Raw genomic sequence first — 21,176 nt, forward strand, 5'->3', positions numbered from 1 at the left:
AAAACCACATAGAAAAAAAAAGAATTGGAGGAAGAACCATTAACAATTTGTGATATGCGGATAAACAATCTTGTTTGCTAAAAGCAAGCAGGATGAGTAGCACTTACTGATGGAGAACATAGACTATAGCCTTCAGTATGGATTAGACTTCAACATAATGAAGATGAAAATCTGTAAAACTGGACCAATAAGCAGTATCATGATAAATGGAGAAATACTGACACTGTAAGGAATTTAATTTTATTTGGATTCATAATCAGTGACCATAAAACCAAGTCAAAAAATCAAATAACTTATTGCATTGGCCAAATAAGCCGGTAATGATCGTAAAGTGTTAAAAAGCAAATAAGTCACCTTAAGGAGTAAGATGTACCTAATTAAGTTATATCATTTTCAAACATCTTATACATATGTGAAAATCAGACAATAAATAAGAAAGATCAAAAAGAACTGGTAAATCTGAATTATGGTTCTGGCAAAGAATACTGAATAAAGAACAGATTTCCAGAATGGTCAAGAAATTCATTTTGGAACAAGTACGGCCAGAATGCTCCTTAGACATGAGAATAGCTTATATAGTTTGGTTATGTTACCAGGAAGGTGCAGAGCTTCTGTACATAGGGTCACTATGGGTTACTGGTGACTCGACTACACATAACAACAGAGCTCAGTCTCTGAAGAAGAACATCATGCTTGGTGACAAAACAAGGAAGACCTTCAAAGAGACAGACTGACAAAGTGGCTGTTACAAAGTGGCTCAAACATAGCAATGACTATGAGGATAGTACAGGCAATATTTTGCTCAGTTGTACACAGAACTACTGTAAGTTGTAATCAACTGGACAGCATTTCGCAACGAAAACAATTATATTTGCAAATGTTATAATTACTTACTTTAATTTGGCAAGTCTATCTCTGGTCTGATTAATTTCTTTTGCTTTACTATGAAGCCAGTCTTCAAGCTGTTTTTTGTTGGGAAAATAACCTAATAGTAAAGTTAATTCATCAGTGTGTCTAGATTTGATTTTCCTAATTTGTTCATCTTTGTCAGCCTGTGGGTAAAAAAAAGATCTTCTTCAAGAACAAAAATAAATTCTAGACTGATTAAAGTTCTAAGCTTAGAAAATAAAACTATAAAAATTAGATAGGAAAAAAGGCCATACTTTGTCTTTGGTCAGCATCTCCATCTGGGTGCGCGTTGTAGTATGATGGTTTAACTGCTCCATCTCCTGGTCCAATTTACGCAGGGTCCTGTCTAGGTCTACTTTCTCACTTTGAAGGCTTATTACTTCTGTTTTTAAAGTTTCTATACTGCTGTTTTTCTCAGCCTTGCTTAGTTCACGTTCCTAATTAATAATTCAAATAAATGTAAAAGATTATTTGTGTAAGAAGACAGATAATAGTAAAATATATTAGGAATCAACTGTTCTTTAGAACAGTCAAAATATCAGTTTTATTTCATTCAGTTAGAGAAAACACATTATGTGCTATATATGTTTTAAGGAAAATATAAATTATAGAATGGAATCTGAGAAGGGGATGTGCCAGTTTTTAGGGTGAATTATTTTTGTAGTAGAGAATTCTGGTTGCTTAGTGATAGGGAGTTGTGCTGCAAACCCAAAGGCATATGGTTCAAATCCATCAGTTACTCCACGGGAGAAAGATGGGCAATCTCCTCTTATGTGACTTAATGCCTCTGAAAACCCACTGGAAAGTCAGTTACGAGTTAGTTATGACTCAATGACACATAAAAAGAATGATTTTGGTAGGAGAGATGTGAAGGAGGAGACAGATTAGAAGTAAGGAAGACCGGACATTTTTAAAGAGACTAGATGGGCTAAGAAAGTTTCTGCTGCAGGCTGATAATCACACAAAATGTACAATGTGCAGACTCTCAAAGGAAAATATTTGCTTTTTAATTCAAGTGTTCATAGCACAGATATCTTTAAAAAGTTAATGTTCAACTCACCTGATTCAGGAACTAAAGAGATGGATTATCGAGATAATCACTTAACTTCATTTTATGAGACTGATGGGCAAGGTTGACATTTTTATGAAAATGCTCTAACTTTAGATAAAATTATTTTATAATGCAAGGTTCTAAATGTCTTCCATCTTAAAATTATTATATTACTCAGATAATATCTTACTGCTTTGGTGAGCTCCTGCTCCAGTTCAAGAATTCTGTCTGAAGATCCTTCCAATTGCTGTAATTCATACTTCACATTTTTAAGCTCATTTTGCTTTTTACTTAGGATTTCTGATTTCAGCTCAATTATTCTCCCCAGTCCAGTTTTCTTATCCCTTATCTCATCTATCTGCTTTTGTTTCAGAGCCTCTTTTTCTGCAAAGTCATTCTAAACAAATAAACGGGAAAAAAAAGAATTGGGGTTTTTTACAATGAAAACATTCTCCATTTTCAAAGAAATATATGTCCAATGAGGAAAATGTAGAAAAGTATAAAAACAAAACAACTAAGATCTAAAGGAAAAAATGTATTAACTATGAGCATTCATTTCCTTTATAATTAGTGTTTAAAAGAAATTTCACTTAAAAAACCAAGAAATAAAGATCTTCATATTTTTATCCTTAAAACTTAACAATTTTATTTCCATAATTTTTCTCAGCTCCTAGAAGAATTTACTGAATCATTAATCTAAAAATAAGGCAAAATAGAGGTCATCTGCAAATTAATTTAACTAGAAAACCTAAGAGCAATTAAAGAAAATAACACACTATTTAAAATATTTACCATCATGCGGTTGGTAATTTCTGCTTCCCTTTCTTGTCTTTCCTTCACAAGTTTGTGAAAATTTGTGATCTGTCTTTCACTGAAGGGTCCACGTTCAAAGCCATCCAATTCTAGCTGTGCTGCCAATGACTGAATTAAGGAATCTCTAGCTCTGATATGCTCCTGATGGCGATCTGCTTGTAGCTGCAGACGACCTTTAAAAAAAGCATGACCACAGTAATTCGTTTTCTTTCATGGCAAATTTTTAAAGCCTCAGATAATTATAAATTTGTCTGCAGTTTTAAGAAATAATCAAATATCTATTGCACATTTGGTCCAGTTTTATTTAATGGCAATATTTATAGTATCTATCACAACCAAGATCACTCATTTACTCTTATTACTGTCAAGTCAGAATGGAGTCATAGCTCATCCTCCAGAGCAGGTTTTAAGGAGGGTATAAATTGCACAGCAGGGAGCTCTAGTGGTCTAGTAGAAAGGAGCTGTGTGCCATCATTGCAAAGGTACACGGTTCAAACCCACTAACTGCTCCTTGGGAGATAAATGGGTAATCCCTTCCTGTGCAATTAAACTACCTCCATTGGAGGGTCAGCTATGAGTTGGTTCTGACTTGAAAGTACAAAACAAATTCCACAGTAAAAGAATGCTTACCTTTCTCCCAAGGAGGCCTTGGTGGATTTGAACTACCACAGACTACACCACCAGAGCTCCCTTATCACAACCAGAATACTGACATACACTAACCTTATTAAATTTATCCATTTTTATCCGTATTCATTTTTATCTGTGTATTAAGTTTTATGTAATTTTCTTAGTTGTACAGGTTCACATATTCACAACAGTTAAGATACTGAACATTTCTAGTACCCTGCTGTTGTTATGTGCCATCAAGTTGCTTGCTACTCATAGCAACCCTATGTACAACAGCCCTAAACTCTGCTCTATCCTGTGCCAATCATACTGTTTCCGATACACCCATCCCAATTATTCCAGTCACTGAATCAATCCATCTCATAGAAGGTCTTCCCCTCTTGTGCTGTCCCTCCACCCTTCCAAGCATGATGTCTTTCTCCAAGGACCAGTCCCTCCTTACATGTCCAAAGTATGTCAGACGAAGCCTCAGAACCCTTGCCTCCAAGGAACTGCCTGGTTTAACCCTCTCAAGGATGAATCTGTTTGTTTTCTTAGCAGTCCATGGTACCCTCAATACTCTTCTCCAGCACCACAGCTCAAAGGCTTCAATTCTTCTATCTTTCCTAGTCATTGTTCAACTCTCTGACGCTTAGCAAGTGATTGCAAAGACCATGGCCTGTATCAGACGCACCTTAGTCTCCAGTGACATCATTGCTCTTCCAGTACCCTAAGAATCTCTATAATTGTCTTTTATAATCACAACTGCATCCACTTCTACCCCTTTCACACTTTATCCTCCATTATGCCCATGTTTGTTGTGAGGTGCTGTCCAGTCAACAATGACTCACAGCAACCCTATAAAAAGAGTGAAACCTTGACATATCCTGAGACTTTGTCACAATTTTCACCACACTCAAAGCCATTGTTGCAGTCATTGCTTCAATCTATTTTGTTGAGGATCTTCTTCTCTTTCTTTGACTCTCTAGTTTCCAATTATGATGTCTTTTTCCAAATGGTGGACCCTTCTGGCAACATGCCCCCAGTATGTAAGATAAAGTTTCATCACCCTCAACCTCTAAGGAGTACCTTGATTATACTTTCTCCAAGACAGCCAGTACCCCTAGTAACCATTAACTTACCCTTAACTTCTACAATATTGTCATTTCAAAACTGTCAAAAAGAATAATATTGTAGATAACCTTTTTTCACTCAGCATACCTCATAAATATTCATCATGCATTCAGAAAAAGCATTAACTACCACAGTAGGAAAAAACTTAGTAAACATTTTATTCTACCTTGCTCAACAAGTAGTTCTGATTTTTCTTGATTGAGCAGCCTAAATTCTTTATTTAACTTTTCTAATTCCCGCTGACAGTCTACTAATCTTCTCTCTTTCTCTCTTACTGTTCTCTGGTGATTGTGATACAAATCATTTAGTTGCTCATCAGTCCCTTGAAAAACCTGTGTAAAATAAAAATAAATTAAAAAAACAGTATGTAGATATGAGATCACTTAAGGTAGGAAAAAGGAATCAAATTTATTCAGTATCTTAAATTGTGACGCATATATAGCAAAAAAAGCAATGTGTATATGTGTTTTCAAAATGTGAGGTTCATCAAAAGAACAAATTCTACAAACCTTTTCCATTTTCTGCTCTAGTTCACTATTATCTTTTTCCATTTGTTTCTTCCTGCTCTCCAAGGCTTTAATTTCATTGTCAAGTCTCATTATTTTAGATAGATTTTGTTCAATTTCTGTTAGGCGATTCTGAAAATAAACAAAAATTCTGCATAAATAAAATTCACTATAGTTGACACTGCAAATGCATGAAGAGAAAATCTGCCAGGCCCTTAGCAAACGGATCCCTTTTAATGCTAACAATACTGTAAAAAAAGCACAGAGAGGTAAGGCTCAGAGACACTAAGTTACTTGCCCAAAGCGTCAAAGCTATGAAATTCTAGTTCTAACTCCAAATCCTATGTCCTTCTCTCAACATTTGCCACAAAAATCATTCATTCAGTGGGTACTTAGAGCCACATTACTGAAAAAAAATCACTTTTTAAAGAACTTAATCCTTAAAAGGCTCTAATTTACTTAAAAGATTAGTTGGATTAGAAACTCATTAGTACATTCTGGGTAGACAGGCAAATTTACATGGAAGACAATATCTTAATCCAAAGTATTGCAAAGCATGCAGGACTCTGAGCAAGTGAAGCACAGTAGGAGCTTTCAGTCGCTTGTTTCCTCTGGTAGCAATAGCTGGGGGATCACCTCCTAGAAGTATGCGTCCACGGACTCAGTGAAGTCTCTTCTTGGATGATGCTGAGGATTCTCTATAGTGTTTGCCTCTACAATTCTTGTATATAATTCTATGTAAAAATTTTGTATGAGCACAATTAAGTGTTTCGGAATTTCTATTCTTTTCCTAATCCAAACAGTCAAATCTCTTTATCAATAAAACAAAGTAACCATCACTCTGGTATTCTCTGCTGTCAGTCAAGATCCATCTGATATAAGCAATGATATCGCTCAATCCACAGCTCTTTTCAAACTAGCCTGATTTTCTGGCAGTTCCCTGTTGGTGTACTATTGCAGATGGTTTTTAGTAATCATTGGCAAGATTTTATTTGCTTGTAATAGTAATGATGTTGTTGTTTTTGTTAGTGCTGTCAAGCTGAGTACGACTCACAGAGACCCTATGAACAACAGATCTGAACCTTGTTCTATCCTGTGTCATCCTCACACTTCCCAACAAACAAGAGCCCATATTACTCGATATTTTCCACTCTGCTATATCATCACTTTTTGGAATGGGGAAAAATACGTATCTCTTCTAGTTAGGCGGTCAGGCAGCTGTCTTCCAAATTTCTTGCCATAAACTAGTAAGGGACCCTTGTTGTTTAGGAACAACATAGTGGGTAACTCAATTAATATTTATTATATGGATGATTCACAATGCTCTTTTAGCTTTGGCACATGAGATCTATAGGATTCTTCATAAAAAATCAACATGTTGTTGTTGTTGTTAGGTGCCTTCAAAGCCAGAACTAACCCACAGTGGACCTACCACCAGTGGGTTTTCAGAGGCAGTAATCACATGGGAAGAGGCTGCTCATCCTTCTCCTATGGCATACTTGGTGGATTTGAACAGCATTCTTGAGTTGGCAGCACAACTTCTTACCACTAACCCATTTGTTAGGTGTCGAGTATGACTCATAGGGACCTATGAACAACCTGAATCCTGAAGATTTGAACCCTGTCCTATCCTGTCTCATCCTTATAATCTCTGACACACTCAAGCCCATTGCTGCAATGACTGTCAATCCACCTGGTTCAAAGTCTTCCTCACCTCTCCTGTCCTTCCACCTTCCCAAGTACAACATCCCTCTCCAAGGAATAACCTCTCCTAGCAACGTGCCCAAAAGTATGTGAGATAAAATCTTAGCCTCCCACAAAAAAAAAAAAACCCACAAAAAAAAAAAACCCAAAACAAAAACCTTATCAAAGCTTTGTCATCTTTGCCTTCAAGAAGCACTCTGGTTGCATCTTCTCCAAGACATGTATTTGTTCTTTTGGCATTTCGTGGGATACAATACTCTTCTCCAACACCACCAACACTGCCACTGAAGCTAATAAGAATATATTCTATCTCTTGGCTATTTAGCCGTTTTCTTTTTCTACCTTAAATAAAAACTTTGCTCAAAAACATACTTTGGATCCTTTTTGTCTTCCTCCCACAAACAAGGGCATGTACTTGACAGATCAAACTGTCCCATTCTTTTCTCTCATTCCACAGTAGAGCATAAGACTATAAACATTCTGCCCTATTTTTTTGTTGTGTCCACACTTAACTCTTTTTACTGGGTTGTTTTCTTTTGGAATAGAAGCTTTGTCTGAAGCTGCAGGTACAGAGACAAAACAAAAATGCTAACAAAGGAATATATAGAACATGGTGACTGGCTAAACTTAATAAAGCAGTTAACAGATGTAACAAAAGATCCCAAGCTCAGATGGTGATCAGATATCAGATCCAGCAAGGGGCGGGAAGATACAAAAGTGAGACATCTGGGCAGGACAATGGCTGAAGTGCTAACATTCAGCCTTGAGCCTCACAGCTGTAGGCCTGTGTTAGACAGTTCTTGGTTCTGCCAATATTGGTCCCTCATTCCCAGCTGTCCAACAAACTTGGGCAAAAGTTCTTAGTTTGGGTTCCAAAGAAGTAGCAGTCCCAAGGTCCTGACACAGGTCTCTGGTGTGGTTGCTATGGCTGCTGGGTTTTACAGGACCTCTTGCTTGCTCTTTTCCTGGTAGTGAGGTATCTTTTCTTTGCTGGGAGGTTTATCCTTCTCCTGCTGGGTTGTTCAATTTACTGGTGAGATTAGTCAATCCCCTTGTGGACTGGTAGGTAATCAATTCCCTATCACCTTCTCCAGGACAGACATGTTTGTTCTTTTGGAAGTCCTTGGTATGTTCAATACTCTTCTCCAGCACAACTCAGAGGCATCAATTCTTTTGTTATCCATATTCACTGTTTAGCCCTCAGATGTATAGCAATGACTTTGGATCAGGTGCACTCTAGTCTCTAGACTGACATTATTGTTCTTTAACTCTCTAGAGAGGTCCTTGACAGCCTATTTTCCCACTGCAACTCATCTTTTGATTTCCTAACTACTGGTGCCAATGGTGTTAACTGTGGATCCTAGCAAGATGAAACTGTTAATCTCAATCTTTTTCTCTATCATGATGCTACCAATTGGCTGGGTGGTGAGGATCTTTGTATTCTTTGTGCTGAGATGCAATCCATATTGAAGACTGCAGTCCCTGACCTTCTGCAGCAAATGCTTCAAGTTCTCCTCAGTTTCACTGAGCAAGGATGTGTCATCTGCATAATGCAAGTTGATAAATCTTCCTACAATCCTGATGCTACATTTTTCTTCATAAAGTTCAGCCTCTAGAATAAACTGTTCTGCTGATAGACTGAAAATGTATGGAGAAAGGATACATCCCTGAGGCATCCTTTTCTTTCATTTTGAACCAGATTCTCTTACTCTGTTTGGACAATAGCTTCCTAGTCTAGGTATTGGATTTGCATGAGCACAATCAAGTGTTCTAAGATCCCCATACTTCTCAGCTACAATTTGTTATGATCCCCACAAATACCTCCACATGGTTGATAAAACACCAAGAGACATCTTTCTGCTTTCAGCCAAGATCCAACTGTATCAGACACCTAATGTCCCTAAACAGGCCTCTGCTGAAGTACTATTCCAGTTGTTTTCAGTTATCTTCAGCAAGATTTTGTTTGCATGTGATATTGTTCATTAAGTTCCACACTCTGTTGGACCATCTTTTGGGAATGAGAATAAATATGGATCTCTTCTTGGCATAACCTGGACAGCACATCCATGGCTGCATCTGTTGTTGAAATATGTCAACTGGTATTCCATCAATTCCTGGGGGCTTACTTTTTGCAAATTCCTTCAGAGCAGCTTGAACTTCCTCCTTTATTACCATTGGTTCTTGATCACACACTACTTCCTGAAATGGCTCTGTGTCAGATAATTCTGTTTGGTACAGTGACTGTGTATTCCCTTTATCTTCTTTTGATGCCTCCTGGAGCATTCATTATGTGCCTACAGCATTATTAAGTACTGCAACTCAAGGGTTGAATTTGTTCTTCAATCCTTCAGCTTGAGAAATGCTAAGTGAGTTCATCTCTTTTGATTTTTTGACTCCAGCTCTTTGTATGTTTCTTTATAAAACTTTGTCTTGACAAGATGCCTGTGGAAATCCTTTTTCTGTTCAACTCTTTTAACTTCCTGATTTCTTCCTTTGCGTTTGGCTTCTCAGCATTCTAGAGCAATAACCAGAGTCTCTTTTGAGATTAATTTTGGGCTTTTCTTCCTCTTCTTCTGTCTTTGTAATGACCTTGTGTTCTCTTTCTGGATGATATTCTTGGTATCATGCCACAGCCCATCTGGTCTTCATTCATTAGTGTTCAGTGCCTCAAAGCTGTTGTTTAAATGATTTTTAAGCTCAGGTACAATAGATTCAAGGTCATATTTTGGTTCTTTTGGATTTGTTTTAACTTTCTTTAGCTTCACTTTAAACCTGCACATAAGTAGTTTATAGCCTGTTCCATAGTCAGCACCTGGCCTAGTTTTCACAGTTGATATCAAGCTTCTCCAACAACTTTCCCCCAGAGATTGAATTAAGCTGATTCCTGTGCTATAGGCAACTCGTCCTGCAAGGTTGGCATGAGTCATTCATTACCACATAATGGCAATGGGTTTAACAGTATCTCACTGTAATTTTAATTTGCATTTTCCTATGGATTACTAGTAGTTTAGCATCTTTTCATGTGCTTTTTTTGCCATCTGAGTATCTTTTTATTAAAAAAGATATTTTTTAATCTTTTATCTATTTTTATGTTTTCGGTCTTCTTCCCATTATTGAGCTCTAAGAGTTTCTCCCACATATTAGATACAATCAGATACATGTTTTTAAAAATTTTTCTCAATTTTTTAAATGGTCTTTTATTTTTTTAATGAAACTATTCACAGCACTGAAATTTTTCCTTTTTCTTAAGTTAAATTTTTCTATGTTGTTGTTGTTGTTATATGCCATCAAGTCACTTGCGACTCATAGCAACCCAATGTAAAACAGCCCTAAACTCTGCTCTGTCCTGTGCCAATCGCACTGTCTCTGACACTCCCATCCCGATTATCCCAGTCACTGAATCAATCCACCTCATAGAAGGCTTTACCCTCCTGCGTTGCCCCTCCACCCTCTCAAGCATGATGTCCTTCTCCAAGGACCAGTCTCTCCTTACAACATGTTCAAAGTATGTTAGATGGAGCTTCAGAATCCTTGCCTCCAAGGAGCCACCCGGTTTTACCCTTTCCAGGCCAAATCTGTTTGTTTTCCTAGCAGTCCATGGTATTTTCAATACTCTTCTCCAGCACCACAGCTCAAAGGCATCAATTCTCCTTCTATCCTCCCTAGCCATTGTCCAACTCTGATGCATAACAAGTGATTGGGAAGACCATGGTCTGTATCAAACACACCTTAGTTTCCAGGGAGACGCCATTACTCTTCAGTACTCTGGAGATGTCCCTAACAGCTTTCCCATGGCAATGCGCCTTTTCATTTCCTGGCTACTGGTGCCAAGACTGTTGACTGTGGAGTCAAGCAAACTAAAGCTGTGTACAATCTCAATCTCTTCACCATCCTTCCTGATGCTGCCAATTGGTCCAGTGGTGAGAATCTTTGTCTTCTTGACATTGAGTCTCAATCCATATTGGAGGCTGCAGTCCTTGACCCTCTGCAGCAAGCACTTCAGGTCCTCCTCAGTTTCAGCAAGCAGGGTTGTATCATCTGCATAACGCAGATTGTTGATAGATCTTCCACCAATCTTGACCCCACATTTCTCTTCATAGAGCCCAGCCTCCCGGATAATCTGTTCTGCATACAGGTTAAAAAGGTGTGGCGATAGAACCCATCCCGGGTGTACACCCTTCCCAATTTTGAACCATGCAGTGTTCCCTTGCTCTGTTCTGACGACTGCCTCCTGGTCCAAGTATAGATTTCTCATCCGCACGATCGAGAGTTCTGGGATTCTCCTTCTTCTCAAGAGTCAGCCACAGTTTGTTATGATCCACACAGTCAAACACCTTTGCATAGTCAATGAAACACAGATAGACATTCCTCTGGTATTCTCTGCCAAGGTAGAAACACTTAAAAAAAGAGTTTGCTAAATGAACAAACCAGAGTTGGGAAAGTTTACTTATTTACAAATTTTTGCATTTATTTTTTTGCTGTTGCTTTTTTTTAAAAAAAAATTATTTTTTTATTATTATTTTTTTTTGTGCATGTACTGTCAAATCAGATCTGACTGGTACAGGAGGTAACTGTCCCTCCTTCTCCGGCAGAGGATCTGGTGGATTTGAACCGTGTACCTCTGGAATTGCAGTATAGCTTCCTGCCACTAGGCCACCACAGCTCCCCTTCATTTGCAAATTTATAAATATATTATGGGCTAATTCCAAATTCTATGCATTGGTAAGAACATTCTATAAATTGTAAAAAAAAACTATTTGTAGAAAACCCTATCAATTACAAAATACAAAACCACACAATCTCTCTAAGAATAGAAACTAGAGTGTTGAGTCATTAAACTGGTATTTGACCATTAACAGTCTTGTCACTAATTCAGTTTGATGCTATTAATCCATTTACTCTTTGGTCAATTTAAAGATTAACCATCTAATATAGACATTAAAACATTACTCAGAACATCACAAAGTCTCTGATAATGTTTTTCAAGATATGCACATGGTGTTTAAATTTATATGAAAGTAAAAGTGCATTAGATGCCAGTGTTAGGTTGTGTCTTATATAAATCTTACTACTTGGTTAAGATTTGAGCTCCTACTTAACTATTTCTTCATCATAAAGTATATTCAGCTTTAATATATAAGAAATAAAATTACCTTCAATGGATCTAGTTCATTCTCATAAGATTTGACGATTTCCTTTGAAGATGTTAACTGGGCCTCCTTACTAGTAATTTGATCTTGAATTTCACATGCCTTTTCCTTATTTTGCTTCAGGTATTTTAGCTCTGTTTGACATTCTTTAACTTTCTGACCTTGTGTCTGACGTACCTGCCGAAGTGTTTCCAAGGCTTTAATATACCTTTGAAAAGGAAAAAACACACAACAATTGTGCAATCATTAAAATTATATTTATAAGGGTTTTTAATAATTTTGGAAATGTTAGGACAGGAGAGTAAGTGGAAAAGTTGCATATATACTACACAGTTGGTAGATAAACATGCACAGAAAGAAAACTGAGAGTAAATATACCCATTGGCTGCCACTCAGAGAGAGGTTATAATTGATTACTTTTTGTTTTAAAATTCTATTTAAAAAAAGAAACGGGTGGCCTAGTGGCAACAAGCTGCACTGCAATTCCAGAGGTACACGGTTCAAATACACCAGATTCTCTGCTGGAGAAGGAGGGACAATCTCTTCAGCCAGATCTGATATGACAGTACACACAAAATAGTAAAAGAAAACTTAAAAAACAACAACCAAAAAAAAACAAAACAAAAAAAAAAAGAAAGAAACATCCAAAAACAACTATGAGATGCCATCTCACCACAGTAACAACAGCTAAGTTTAACACAGCAGCAAACAACAAATGCTGGCAAGGTTGTAGAGAGATTCCAACTGCTGCTGGGAGTGTAAAATGGTGCAACCACTTTGGAAGGTGGTTTGGGGCTTTCTCAAATAATTGAAAATAGGAAATAGAAATAACATTTGACTCAGCAATGCCACTACTTGGAATATATTCTAAAGAAATCAGAACAGACATCCACCCATGTTTACTGCTGTGTTATTTACAATAGCAGAGATGGAAGCAACCCAAGTACCCACCAACAAATAAATGGATAGAATACAATGGAATACTATGCAACACTGAGAAAACAATGAAATCCTAAAACATTCTACAACATGGGTGATTGTGGAGGACATTATGCTTAGTGAAGTATCTCTGTCACAAAAGGACAAATACTGCATAGCACCATTCTTATAAAACAGAACTGCAATGGGAATTGAGAGGAGAATAAGAGAGGATAGATAACAAACACTGGAACAGATGAAGGAAAGAAATGTTTAAAAGGATTATATAATTAGGCATTGTACATACAACAGAACAGAATAAGAGGTACATTACAAAGAGGACTGGAGGGAGGTTAACTGTGCAACAATGACTGAAAATATTTTAAAAAAGTGAAGTTGGGGAGGGGGTTAGGGAAATAGAGGGAGTAAAATGTGCAACAATGAATGAATGAAAATTTAACTTTTCTGTAAACTTTCTTTGAAATCACAATTAAAATAAAAAACTTTATTTAAAAAAACCCATCCAAATTGTAAATATGACTCAGTATTTCATTAGCAACAATTCAAATGAAAGGCTACAAACCTTGTTGCTGAAAATATCTCATCAAACTTTTGCTTCAGAGCCTTTCCCTCACTTAAAGGCCAATTAGAGTCTTCCTGGTGACAGAAGATGACATTATTTAGCACTGACTTGGATACCCCAAGAGAACTTATCATTTCTCGGTCAATTTCTGCACACTTTGAGCTGAGACTGACTTTTTCACCATGCCTACAGAAAATGAAATAAAGAGTATGTGTAAAATAACCATCAGTTATGTACTATTGTACTTTGTCTATCGCCAAATCAATCCTTCACAATGTCTTCATTTAAAAAGACAAACAACCCCCATCCACACCATGAACAGCACCTCCTGATAAAAACTTAGATTAGTAATCTAGACAAAATGTCAAAAAAATAAGATGTCAGAATGCTTTTATATATGTTATAACACAGATATGATAGTTAACAATATTTATAAGTAACACAGATGAAAATGCTAAAAATTATGAAAGTAAGAAAAATAAACAAAAAACATCAAAAGAACATGTAGTTTAGAAAGGGGGATGCTTAGCAACAAATACAGGAGGGAAAAGGGGGTAAAAGCCTATTCATGTGGTGATCACTGAAATAAGGCCCAAGAAGGAATATTTTTAAACTCTTCAACAGAGAATCGTAAGTTGCAGGGTACACTGACATGATAGAAGAGAGATCTGCTTCTTGTCTTTTTGGTTTGATGCTATAAAATTCCTAATAGATGATTCCGCTTTCCTTCAACTCGATGCATCATTCAACCTTCAGCAATCTTATACACAGGCTAGTTTAAGAAGAATATATGTGTTTTGTATGCACAGGTTCCTGTAAGCTGTTAGTATATTTCAGTAATGTCTAATCAGAATACCTTTGAAACACTGACTGGTTTTATAGTCTGTAAAGCCAACCGCAGGCCTATGATTGTGATGAATTCACCAAAGCACTGTTGATAGGAGTCTACGTGAAGAGCTGGCTATTTCTATGCAACACCTCTGCCTCCGCAGTATTTCACTGATGCCTATTGTATCTCTCAATCAACTTTATCCCTCTCTATTCACATTAACTATAGTGTGACAAGGGAGCTCTTAGCTGTCAAGAGTTACACTGCCAATCCAAAAGCAAGCAGTATGACTCCACCAGCTGTTCCACAGGAAAAGGATGGACAAATCTTCTCCTGTGCTATTTATAGCCTCTGAAAACCTACAGGCAGGCCAGCTATGGGTCGGTTCTGATTTCATGGCACACAACACATAAATAACACCATCATCATAGTGGGGTAGACCTTAAATGACAACAGTTTTTCACAATTAACTGGATTTGTGACTGAGACTGAAGTCTCAGTTTGATTGTTATATAAAAAAAGAGGAGATAAAATTTCAAGATGTTGCAAAAGGTGTTTTTGCCTGGGACTTTGAAACAAAACTAATCCACAGCAACAGAAAAGCTTGAGATTGAAGGAAGCAGATATAAGAGATGAGAAAGAGCTGCTGATTTTCATTTTCCTACATCTTTATACCAAGGGCCAAACGCTTCTCTGACCATGGATTCCAAGAGATCCTTCAGTATCCTTCACCAAAAAGACAATCATATAATTTTGTTTTATAGTTTCTATCTTAATAAGCTCTGGTGGCCCAGTGGTGAGTGTTTATCAGCTAACCAAAAGGTCAGTCGTTTGGACCCACCAATGGCTCCCACATAAGACAGAGTGGTCATCTGCTACACTGTCCTATATAGGGTGGCTATGATTTGGAACTGATTCACAGCAATTTGTTATCTAATATTCATTAATAATTAGATTGCCTTTTCTGTTATTTGCATGTTCCAATTTCTATTCTGAAAATAATATACTGAATATACTCAGATGTTTTGTAGGGGCTACTAAGGACAGACAGACCAGTTAAGTTATCAAAGCAGACTGTAGAAAGGTTATAGTAGTTTAGATCACAGTGGCAAAAGTGGAGAGCAGCAGATTCAAGAAACATGCAGAGTAAATTAGTAGGACTTAGCAATGAGATGAATATGGAATTTGAGATAACAGTCATGAAAGAATGAAATTCTTGTCCACCAACACTGCACAATAGTGGTGTCATTTGCTAAGATTTCTGGAGCACTGGAAGAGAATCAGGCTGCTGAAAGATTTTGGAGGGGCTCCAGGGAAAAATTATGAGCTTGTTTGGGGATTATGATGTGACACATACATTTTTTTAAAAAAAATTTTTGTGATTTTTTGTGTGTGTACTGTCAAATCGGATCTGACGGATACAGGAGTAGTTTGTCCCTCAATCTCCAGAAGGGCATTTGGTGGATTTGAACCGCTCACCTCTGGGACTGCAGTGCAGCTTCTTGCCACTAGGCCACCGGAGCTCGCCGTGATACATAAATTTACCAACAGACAACAATAACCTAAATTTCTATCTTTGGTTGAAACCTGTTTCCAGACCTATATATCTGCATAAGGCTGGGGTTTCTACAGGAGCAAAATTAGAAGCACATGCAGGTGCTCCCTAAATCAGGACAACTCCTACTTGATTTTTAATATCAGACTTCAAAATTTTCCACTTTTAATTCCAGTCACCAATCATTACCGATGCATTCTGACTGCATGTTTGATCAATTTCAGACTGCAGAAGATGGCTGGAATATTCAATTTCTTCATCTTTGGCATTAGTGGTTTATGAAATTATTATTTGAATAATAATTTTATCAACAGGTCTTCTTTACATACATATAGTTATCATTCTGGCACTGACAGAATTATACTTCAGAAAAGATTGTGAAATGGTCTTTTTTTTTCAACTAATTCCTTTTTGTCATTCTCAGTATAGCTGATTATGATTAATTTAAAATGTCAGCCCATTTCAGTTCACTAGCGCCTAGACTGTCAATCTTTATGCATTCTACTTCATTTTTGACAGCTTAAATTTGCCTAGTTCCATACTTTGTGTATTCCATGCTCTAATTATAAATGGACGTTTTATACATAGTCCTTTTGAGTCATGCCACATGTGCAAATAAAGGTCCTTTATTCAGTGGTCACTTTACTCCATCCTCCATTAAGGCAGATTCTGTTATTTCTGATGAGGATGGTCAGTACCACTTTTCAGTCTTAGTTTGGAAGCTCCACTGATACCTGTCTACCATGGGTGGCCTTGCTGGTATTCAGAGTATCAGTGGCATAGCTTCTACCATCACCAACACACAAGCCTTCATAATACAGCTAACTCACAGGTGAACGGCAGAAGCACTCTCATAGAAGCACATTAAACCAAACCAAAATCCCACTGCTGTGGAGTTGTTTACACTCACAGAGACCCTACATTAGGGTTTCTGAGGTTTTAAATCTTTTACAAGAGACCCTCTCCCTCACAGTAAATGGTGATTGTAAACCAATGCCTTTTTTGCATGGCAGCACAACACTTAATGTGTATCACTACCAGAGCTCTTTATAGAAGCACAAGTTGTTACATGCTGTTGAGTTGGAGCTGACTCTCAAGTGTGTTTTCAGAAGCAGTTAATTGCACAAGAGAAGACTGCCCATCTTGCTCCCATAGATGATGGATCTGAACCATTCATTTTTGAGTTAAGATTCAAACCACCCACCTTTGGTTTAGCAGTACAACTTCCTACAGACTATGGCACCAGAGCTCCAGTAAATATGCTTTTCTGGAAGAATAAATTAAACTAGGGGGAAAAAACCTGCTATTATAGCCTTACATGTGAACCTAAAACCTAAACAGGACTAGATACTAAAATATATAATAAATACCCACTTTGTTCTAGTGATGACTCCTTCCAGGGTCTTAAACTCTGTTTTTTTGCTTTTCTGAGTACACACCATAGATCGTTGCACAGCTAATAGTTCCCCATTGACATCACGAAACTGCAGTCGAATCTGGGCTCTCACATCTGTTTCTTGAGCAACCTTTTAAAGTAAGTAAAGTAAAATCATACCATCTTAATACATAATCTTAAGAATCAGAATATCAGGTCTGAAAGAAAATGTATTAATAAACTTATTATCCAATGTGTGAAAATAAAAAAAGGAAAAACTCCAAAATTACTAATATTTTTTTCAAAATTAGTAATATTTTTACATTTTATTTCAAAGAGAAGAATATTGTTTCAATGATTTACTAAAATGACATTATAGTATCATCTACTCTTTTTTTGATATGTGGATGCTGCAAATAGATTTTCTTGCCTTCTAAAAGATTAAAATGTTTTCAAATCTTTCTCTTCCCTAAAGGTACCAAAAATACTTTTTTTTAAAATGTTATCTATCCAGAAACTTACAAAAAAAGTAAAAGGTCTTGTGGGTAAGATGGCAGAACACAAGAATGGCAGCTCAAAACCTCTACAACAAAGACACTGGAAAGCAAAGCTAGCCAATAAGAACGTTAATTCTGGAAAACTGAGTTTAAAGGAAGATAAAGACTTCAAATATTAACTGAAGGAAGAAATGGAATTAAAATACTGAATAAGGAGAAAGGGAGCACAGCATAGCCACCTTGAACACTTGTCATGGGAACCCAGGTTTGCTATGGGATCTATACCAGCAACTGAGTATAACATCTAATTTTTTTCCCTCTCTAACCCTGATCCCTTGATGAGATGGATTGATTCAGTGTCTGCGGTAATGGGGTTAGGGGTGTCAGAGACAGTAAGATTGACACAGGATAGAGCTGGGTTTAGGGCTGTTGTAGGGGTGCTATGAATCGCAGGCAACTCAACGACACATAACAACAACAACCCTAATCTCTCTCCCTATCTAGATTTCTATTTGCCTGTGGACATGTGATTTGAATAACTGAGATTTTCAGATTCAAGGTAGAGGCATGTAAATCTCTTCATCTAGAGCTCCCTATTGCAATTAAATGGTGACAATATTTTAACCAAGAATTATGACAGATGCTACTCCTTTAAAATACATGTCAAAACTTAATTATTTCCTTTTTTTTAAAATATGGAACACTTCACGATTCTGTGTGTCATCCTTGCACAAGGGCCATGCTAATCATCTTAGTATCATTCCAATTTCAGTACATGTGCTGCTGAAGCAAGTACAAAACTTCGGGATTATTTGCTACTTGAACCACTACCACCTTTATCAGTTGCCAACATTTCTCACCTGACTTATCACAATTTCCCTTAGTTTCTATCCTTCTATCCTATACCATATTCCATTTTACCTGGATCTACAATCTATACCCATCATAACAACAGTCAAAAAATCAAAAGATATGTTGCATTGAAGAAATCTGCTGTTAAAGATCTCTCCAAAGTGCTAAAACACAAAGGATGTCAGTTTAAAGACCAAGATCTAAGTCATGGGTTTTTTAAATTGCTTCCTGTGTATCTAAAAGTTGGGACAATGAATGAGGATGACAGAACAATCAATGACTCCAAGTTGTGAGGCTGGAGATCTGAATATGCCATGGACTGCCCAAAGAACAGATAAATCTGTCTTGGAGGAAGTGCGATCAAGGTATTCCTCCGAGGCAACAATAGTGACGCTTCATCTCACACACTGCAGGCAAATTATTAGGAGACATTATGGTGGGAAAGGAGAGGAAGACCCTCAACAAGATTTGCCACAGTGACTGTAAAAATAGGCTAGAGTGGAACAGAAATGGTGAGGATAGCACAGAATAGGGTAAGGTTCAGATCTGCAGGTCATGGGGTTGCTAGTCATAGTTGACTTGATGACAACAGCTCTCTTACAGCTTCCTCTCTTATAAACTGACAGCTTTAAAACATAGCTCATGCTCTTCTCACAGATTCCCATTTAAATAAGAACTAAGTCCAAAGTTCTGCAAGATCTATCTCTCTGATTTTATTGCTGCCACTTTGATCCTATTTATGACTTCTTAAATAAAACAAACATGTTTCTACCCTGGGGGTTCTGCTCTTACCAGAATACTGACTAGAATGTTCTTCATCTAGATTTTAAATGACTCATCCCCTTCTTGAAAGAATATTTTAAAAGTCTGGCTACTGCATCAAGAAGAGAAGACTTAAAAATGAAGGAAGCAAGTTGGAAGTGTACTGAAATAGTTTAAAAAGAAAATGTTTATGGCCTGAAGCAGGAAAGGTAAAGCAGAGATGAAATGAGACAGACACATTTTAGAAGGGTATCCAGGAACCGTTTATGAATTGGAAACAGGGTGAGATAAAAAAATTAATCAAAGATGGTATGTAAGTTTTGAAAGAAAGAAAACGTGTGGATGGTAGTATCATTCATTAAATAGGACAGTACTGTGGTAATAGCAGCCTTGAGACTGTGGGAGTGATGAGGAACTAAGAATTTTGTTTTAAACATATTAATTTTGAGTAACCCATTAAATATTCAATATTAAAGCCATGTCTTAATGAGATCATTTGAGGAGAGGGCAATGAAAAAGGGCAGTGGGTAGCAGATTAAGTCTGGGGATGTACTGATATTCAGAAATCTAACAATTAAAGAACAAGCAAGAAGACTAAGGAAATAGTCCACTATTTTTTTTCAGACCACTGAAAAAAATAGGAAACCATGAAATTATGGGGTCCTGAAAGCCAAGTGAGCCGAGTTTTTTAAAGAAGGGAGTATCAATTGTATTAAATCTGCTAAAAATGAAGTTACTTAGGACTGCAAACTGACCACTCTACCTGATAACATAGATGTTACCAGTGACTTTACAATAGTTTTAATAGAGAAAAAAGAAGAAAATCTGAATGGAATAAGCTGAGGAGAAAATTAACAGCTCACTCTGAATACAGGTGGAAAAAATAGCATGCGTAAATATGCAAGGTAGCTGGGTGGACTTTATGATTGGGAAAGTGAAGAAATGTTAACATAATTCCTCCTACTCTCTCTAGAATGAGGCAAGGCCATTAATTGAGGAGGGAAAATTAAGATTTAAGAAGAAAAAGCGTAAAATATATAGAAACTGCAGGGAGTATTGGATAAATGTATTACATAGTGTCACTTCTAAGAAGAAAATTCATAAGACAAATTGCTTTAGGAAAATCTGTGGTAAGGGACCTCTCCAGAGTTCTAAAGAGCAACAATGTCAATCTAGAGACTAAGGTATGCCTGAATCAGGCCACAGTCTTTGCAGTTACTTACTATGATCAGAGAGTTGGACTATGAGTTAGGATGACAGAAGAATCAATGCTTTTGAGTTGTGGTGCTGCAGAAAAGTACTGAACATATCAGACTGCCAAGAGAACAAACAAGTTTGTCCTGGAGAGGATAAAACCAAGTTGTTCCTTAGAGGTAAGGATTTTGAAGCTCCATCTCACATACTTTGGGCATGTGGCCAGGAAGGACGGGTCCTTGGAGAAGGACATCATGCTCAGAATGGGGGAGGGACAGCGCAGGAAAGACCCTGAATGAGTAACTGGGGTAACAGGGGGTAGGTGTGTTGGAGACCATGAGACTGGCTTAGGATAGGGTTGCTATGAGTCACCTAAGACTCACAGCAACCTTATGAACAACAGATTTGAACTCTGTCCTGTATGGTGTCATTTTCATCCTGACATACCTGAGCCCGTTGCTGCAGCCACTGTGTCATTATAACTTGTGTGTGTATGTGTGGATACATCTTGTTAAAGATGCTGACCTTCTGCCTTTCCAAGCATGATGTTCCTTTTCAAGAACAACTTCTACTAACATGCCCAAAGTATGTGAAGAAGTTTCAATGTCCTTGCCTCTAAAAAGAAGTCTGGTTGCATCTTCTCCAAGACTTACCTGTTTTTCAGTAGTTCATGGGCCATTCAGTACTCTTCTCCAACACTACAGATGAAAGGTAGTGATTCTTTTGCCATCCTTA

At 37.2% G+C, this 21,176-nt stretch overlaps 1 protein-coding gene across 2 annotated transcripts in view; it reads right to left on the reverse strand.

Moving 5' to 3' along the window:
- Window positions 1–21,176, reverse strand: part of RAD50 (RAD50 homolog (S. cerevisiae)) — a 78,740-nt gene that overhangs the window by 43,153 nt on the left and 14,411 nt on the right. The window contains exons 3-11 of one of the 2 annotated variants that reach the window (XM_006888082.1): window positions 17,136–17,287; window positions 13,378–13,563; window positions 11,880–12,084; window positions 5,026–5,154; window positions 4,683–4,848; window positions 2,753–2,946; window positions 2,151–2,357; window positions 1,164–1,346; window positions 895–1,052 (exon numbers count right to left, since the gene is read on the reverse strand). In XM_006888082.1, the coding sequence (XP_006888144.1) occupies window positions 895–1,052; window positions 1,164–1,346; window positions 2,151–2,357; window positions 2,753–2,946; window positions 4,683–4,848; window positions 5,026–5,154; window positions 11,880–12,084; window positions 13,378–13,563; window positions 17,136–17,287 (1,580 nt within the window). The remainder of the gene's footprint in view (window positions 1–894; window positions 1,053–1,163; window positions 1,347–2,150; window positions 2,358–2,752; window positions 2,947–4,682; window positions 4,849–5,025; window positions 5,155–11,879; window positions 12,085–13,377; window positions 13,564–17,135; window positions 17,288–21,176) is intronic. The other variant, XM_006888083.1, reaches the window with a different exon arrangement.

This window comes from Elephantulus edwardii, unplaced genomic scaffold (assembly GCF_000299155.1).
Source record: "Elephantulus edwardii isolate Elephantulus edwardi_28Jun2011 unplaced genomic scaffold, EleEdw1.0 scaffold00064, whole genome shotgun sequence".
NCBI classification, from domain to species: domain Eukaryota; kingdom Metazoa; phylum Chordata; class Mammalia; order Macroscelidea; family Macroscelididae; genus Elephantulus; species Elephantulus edwardii.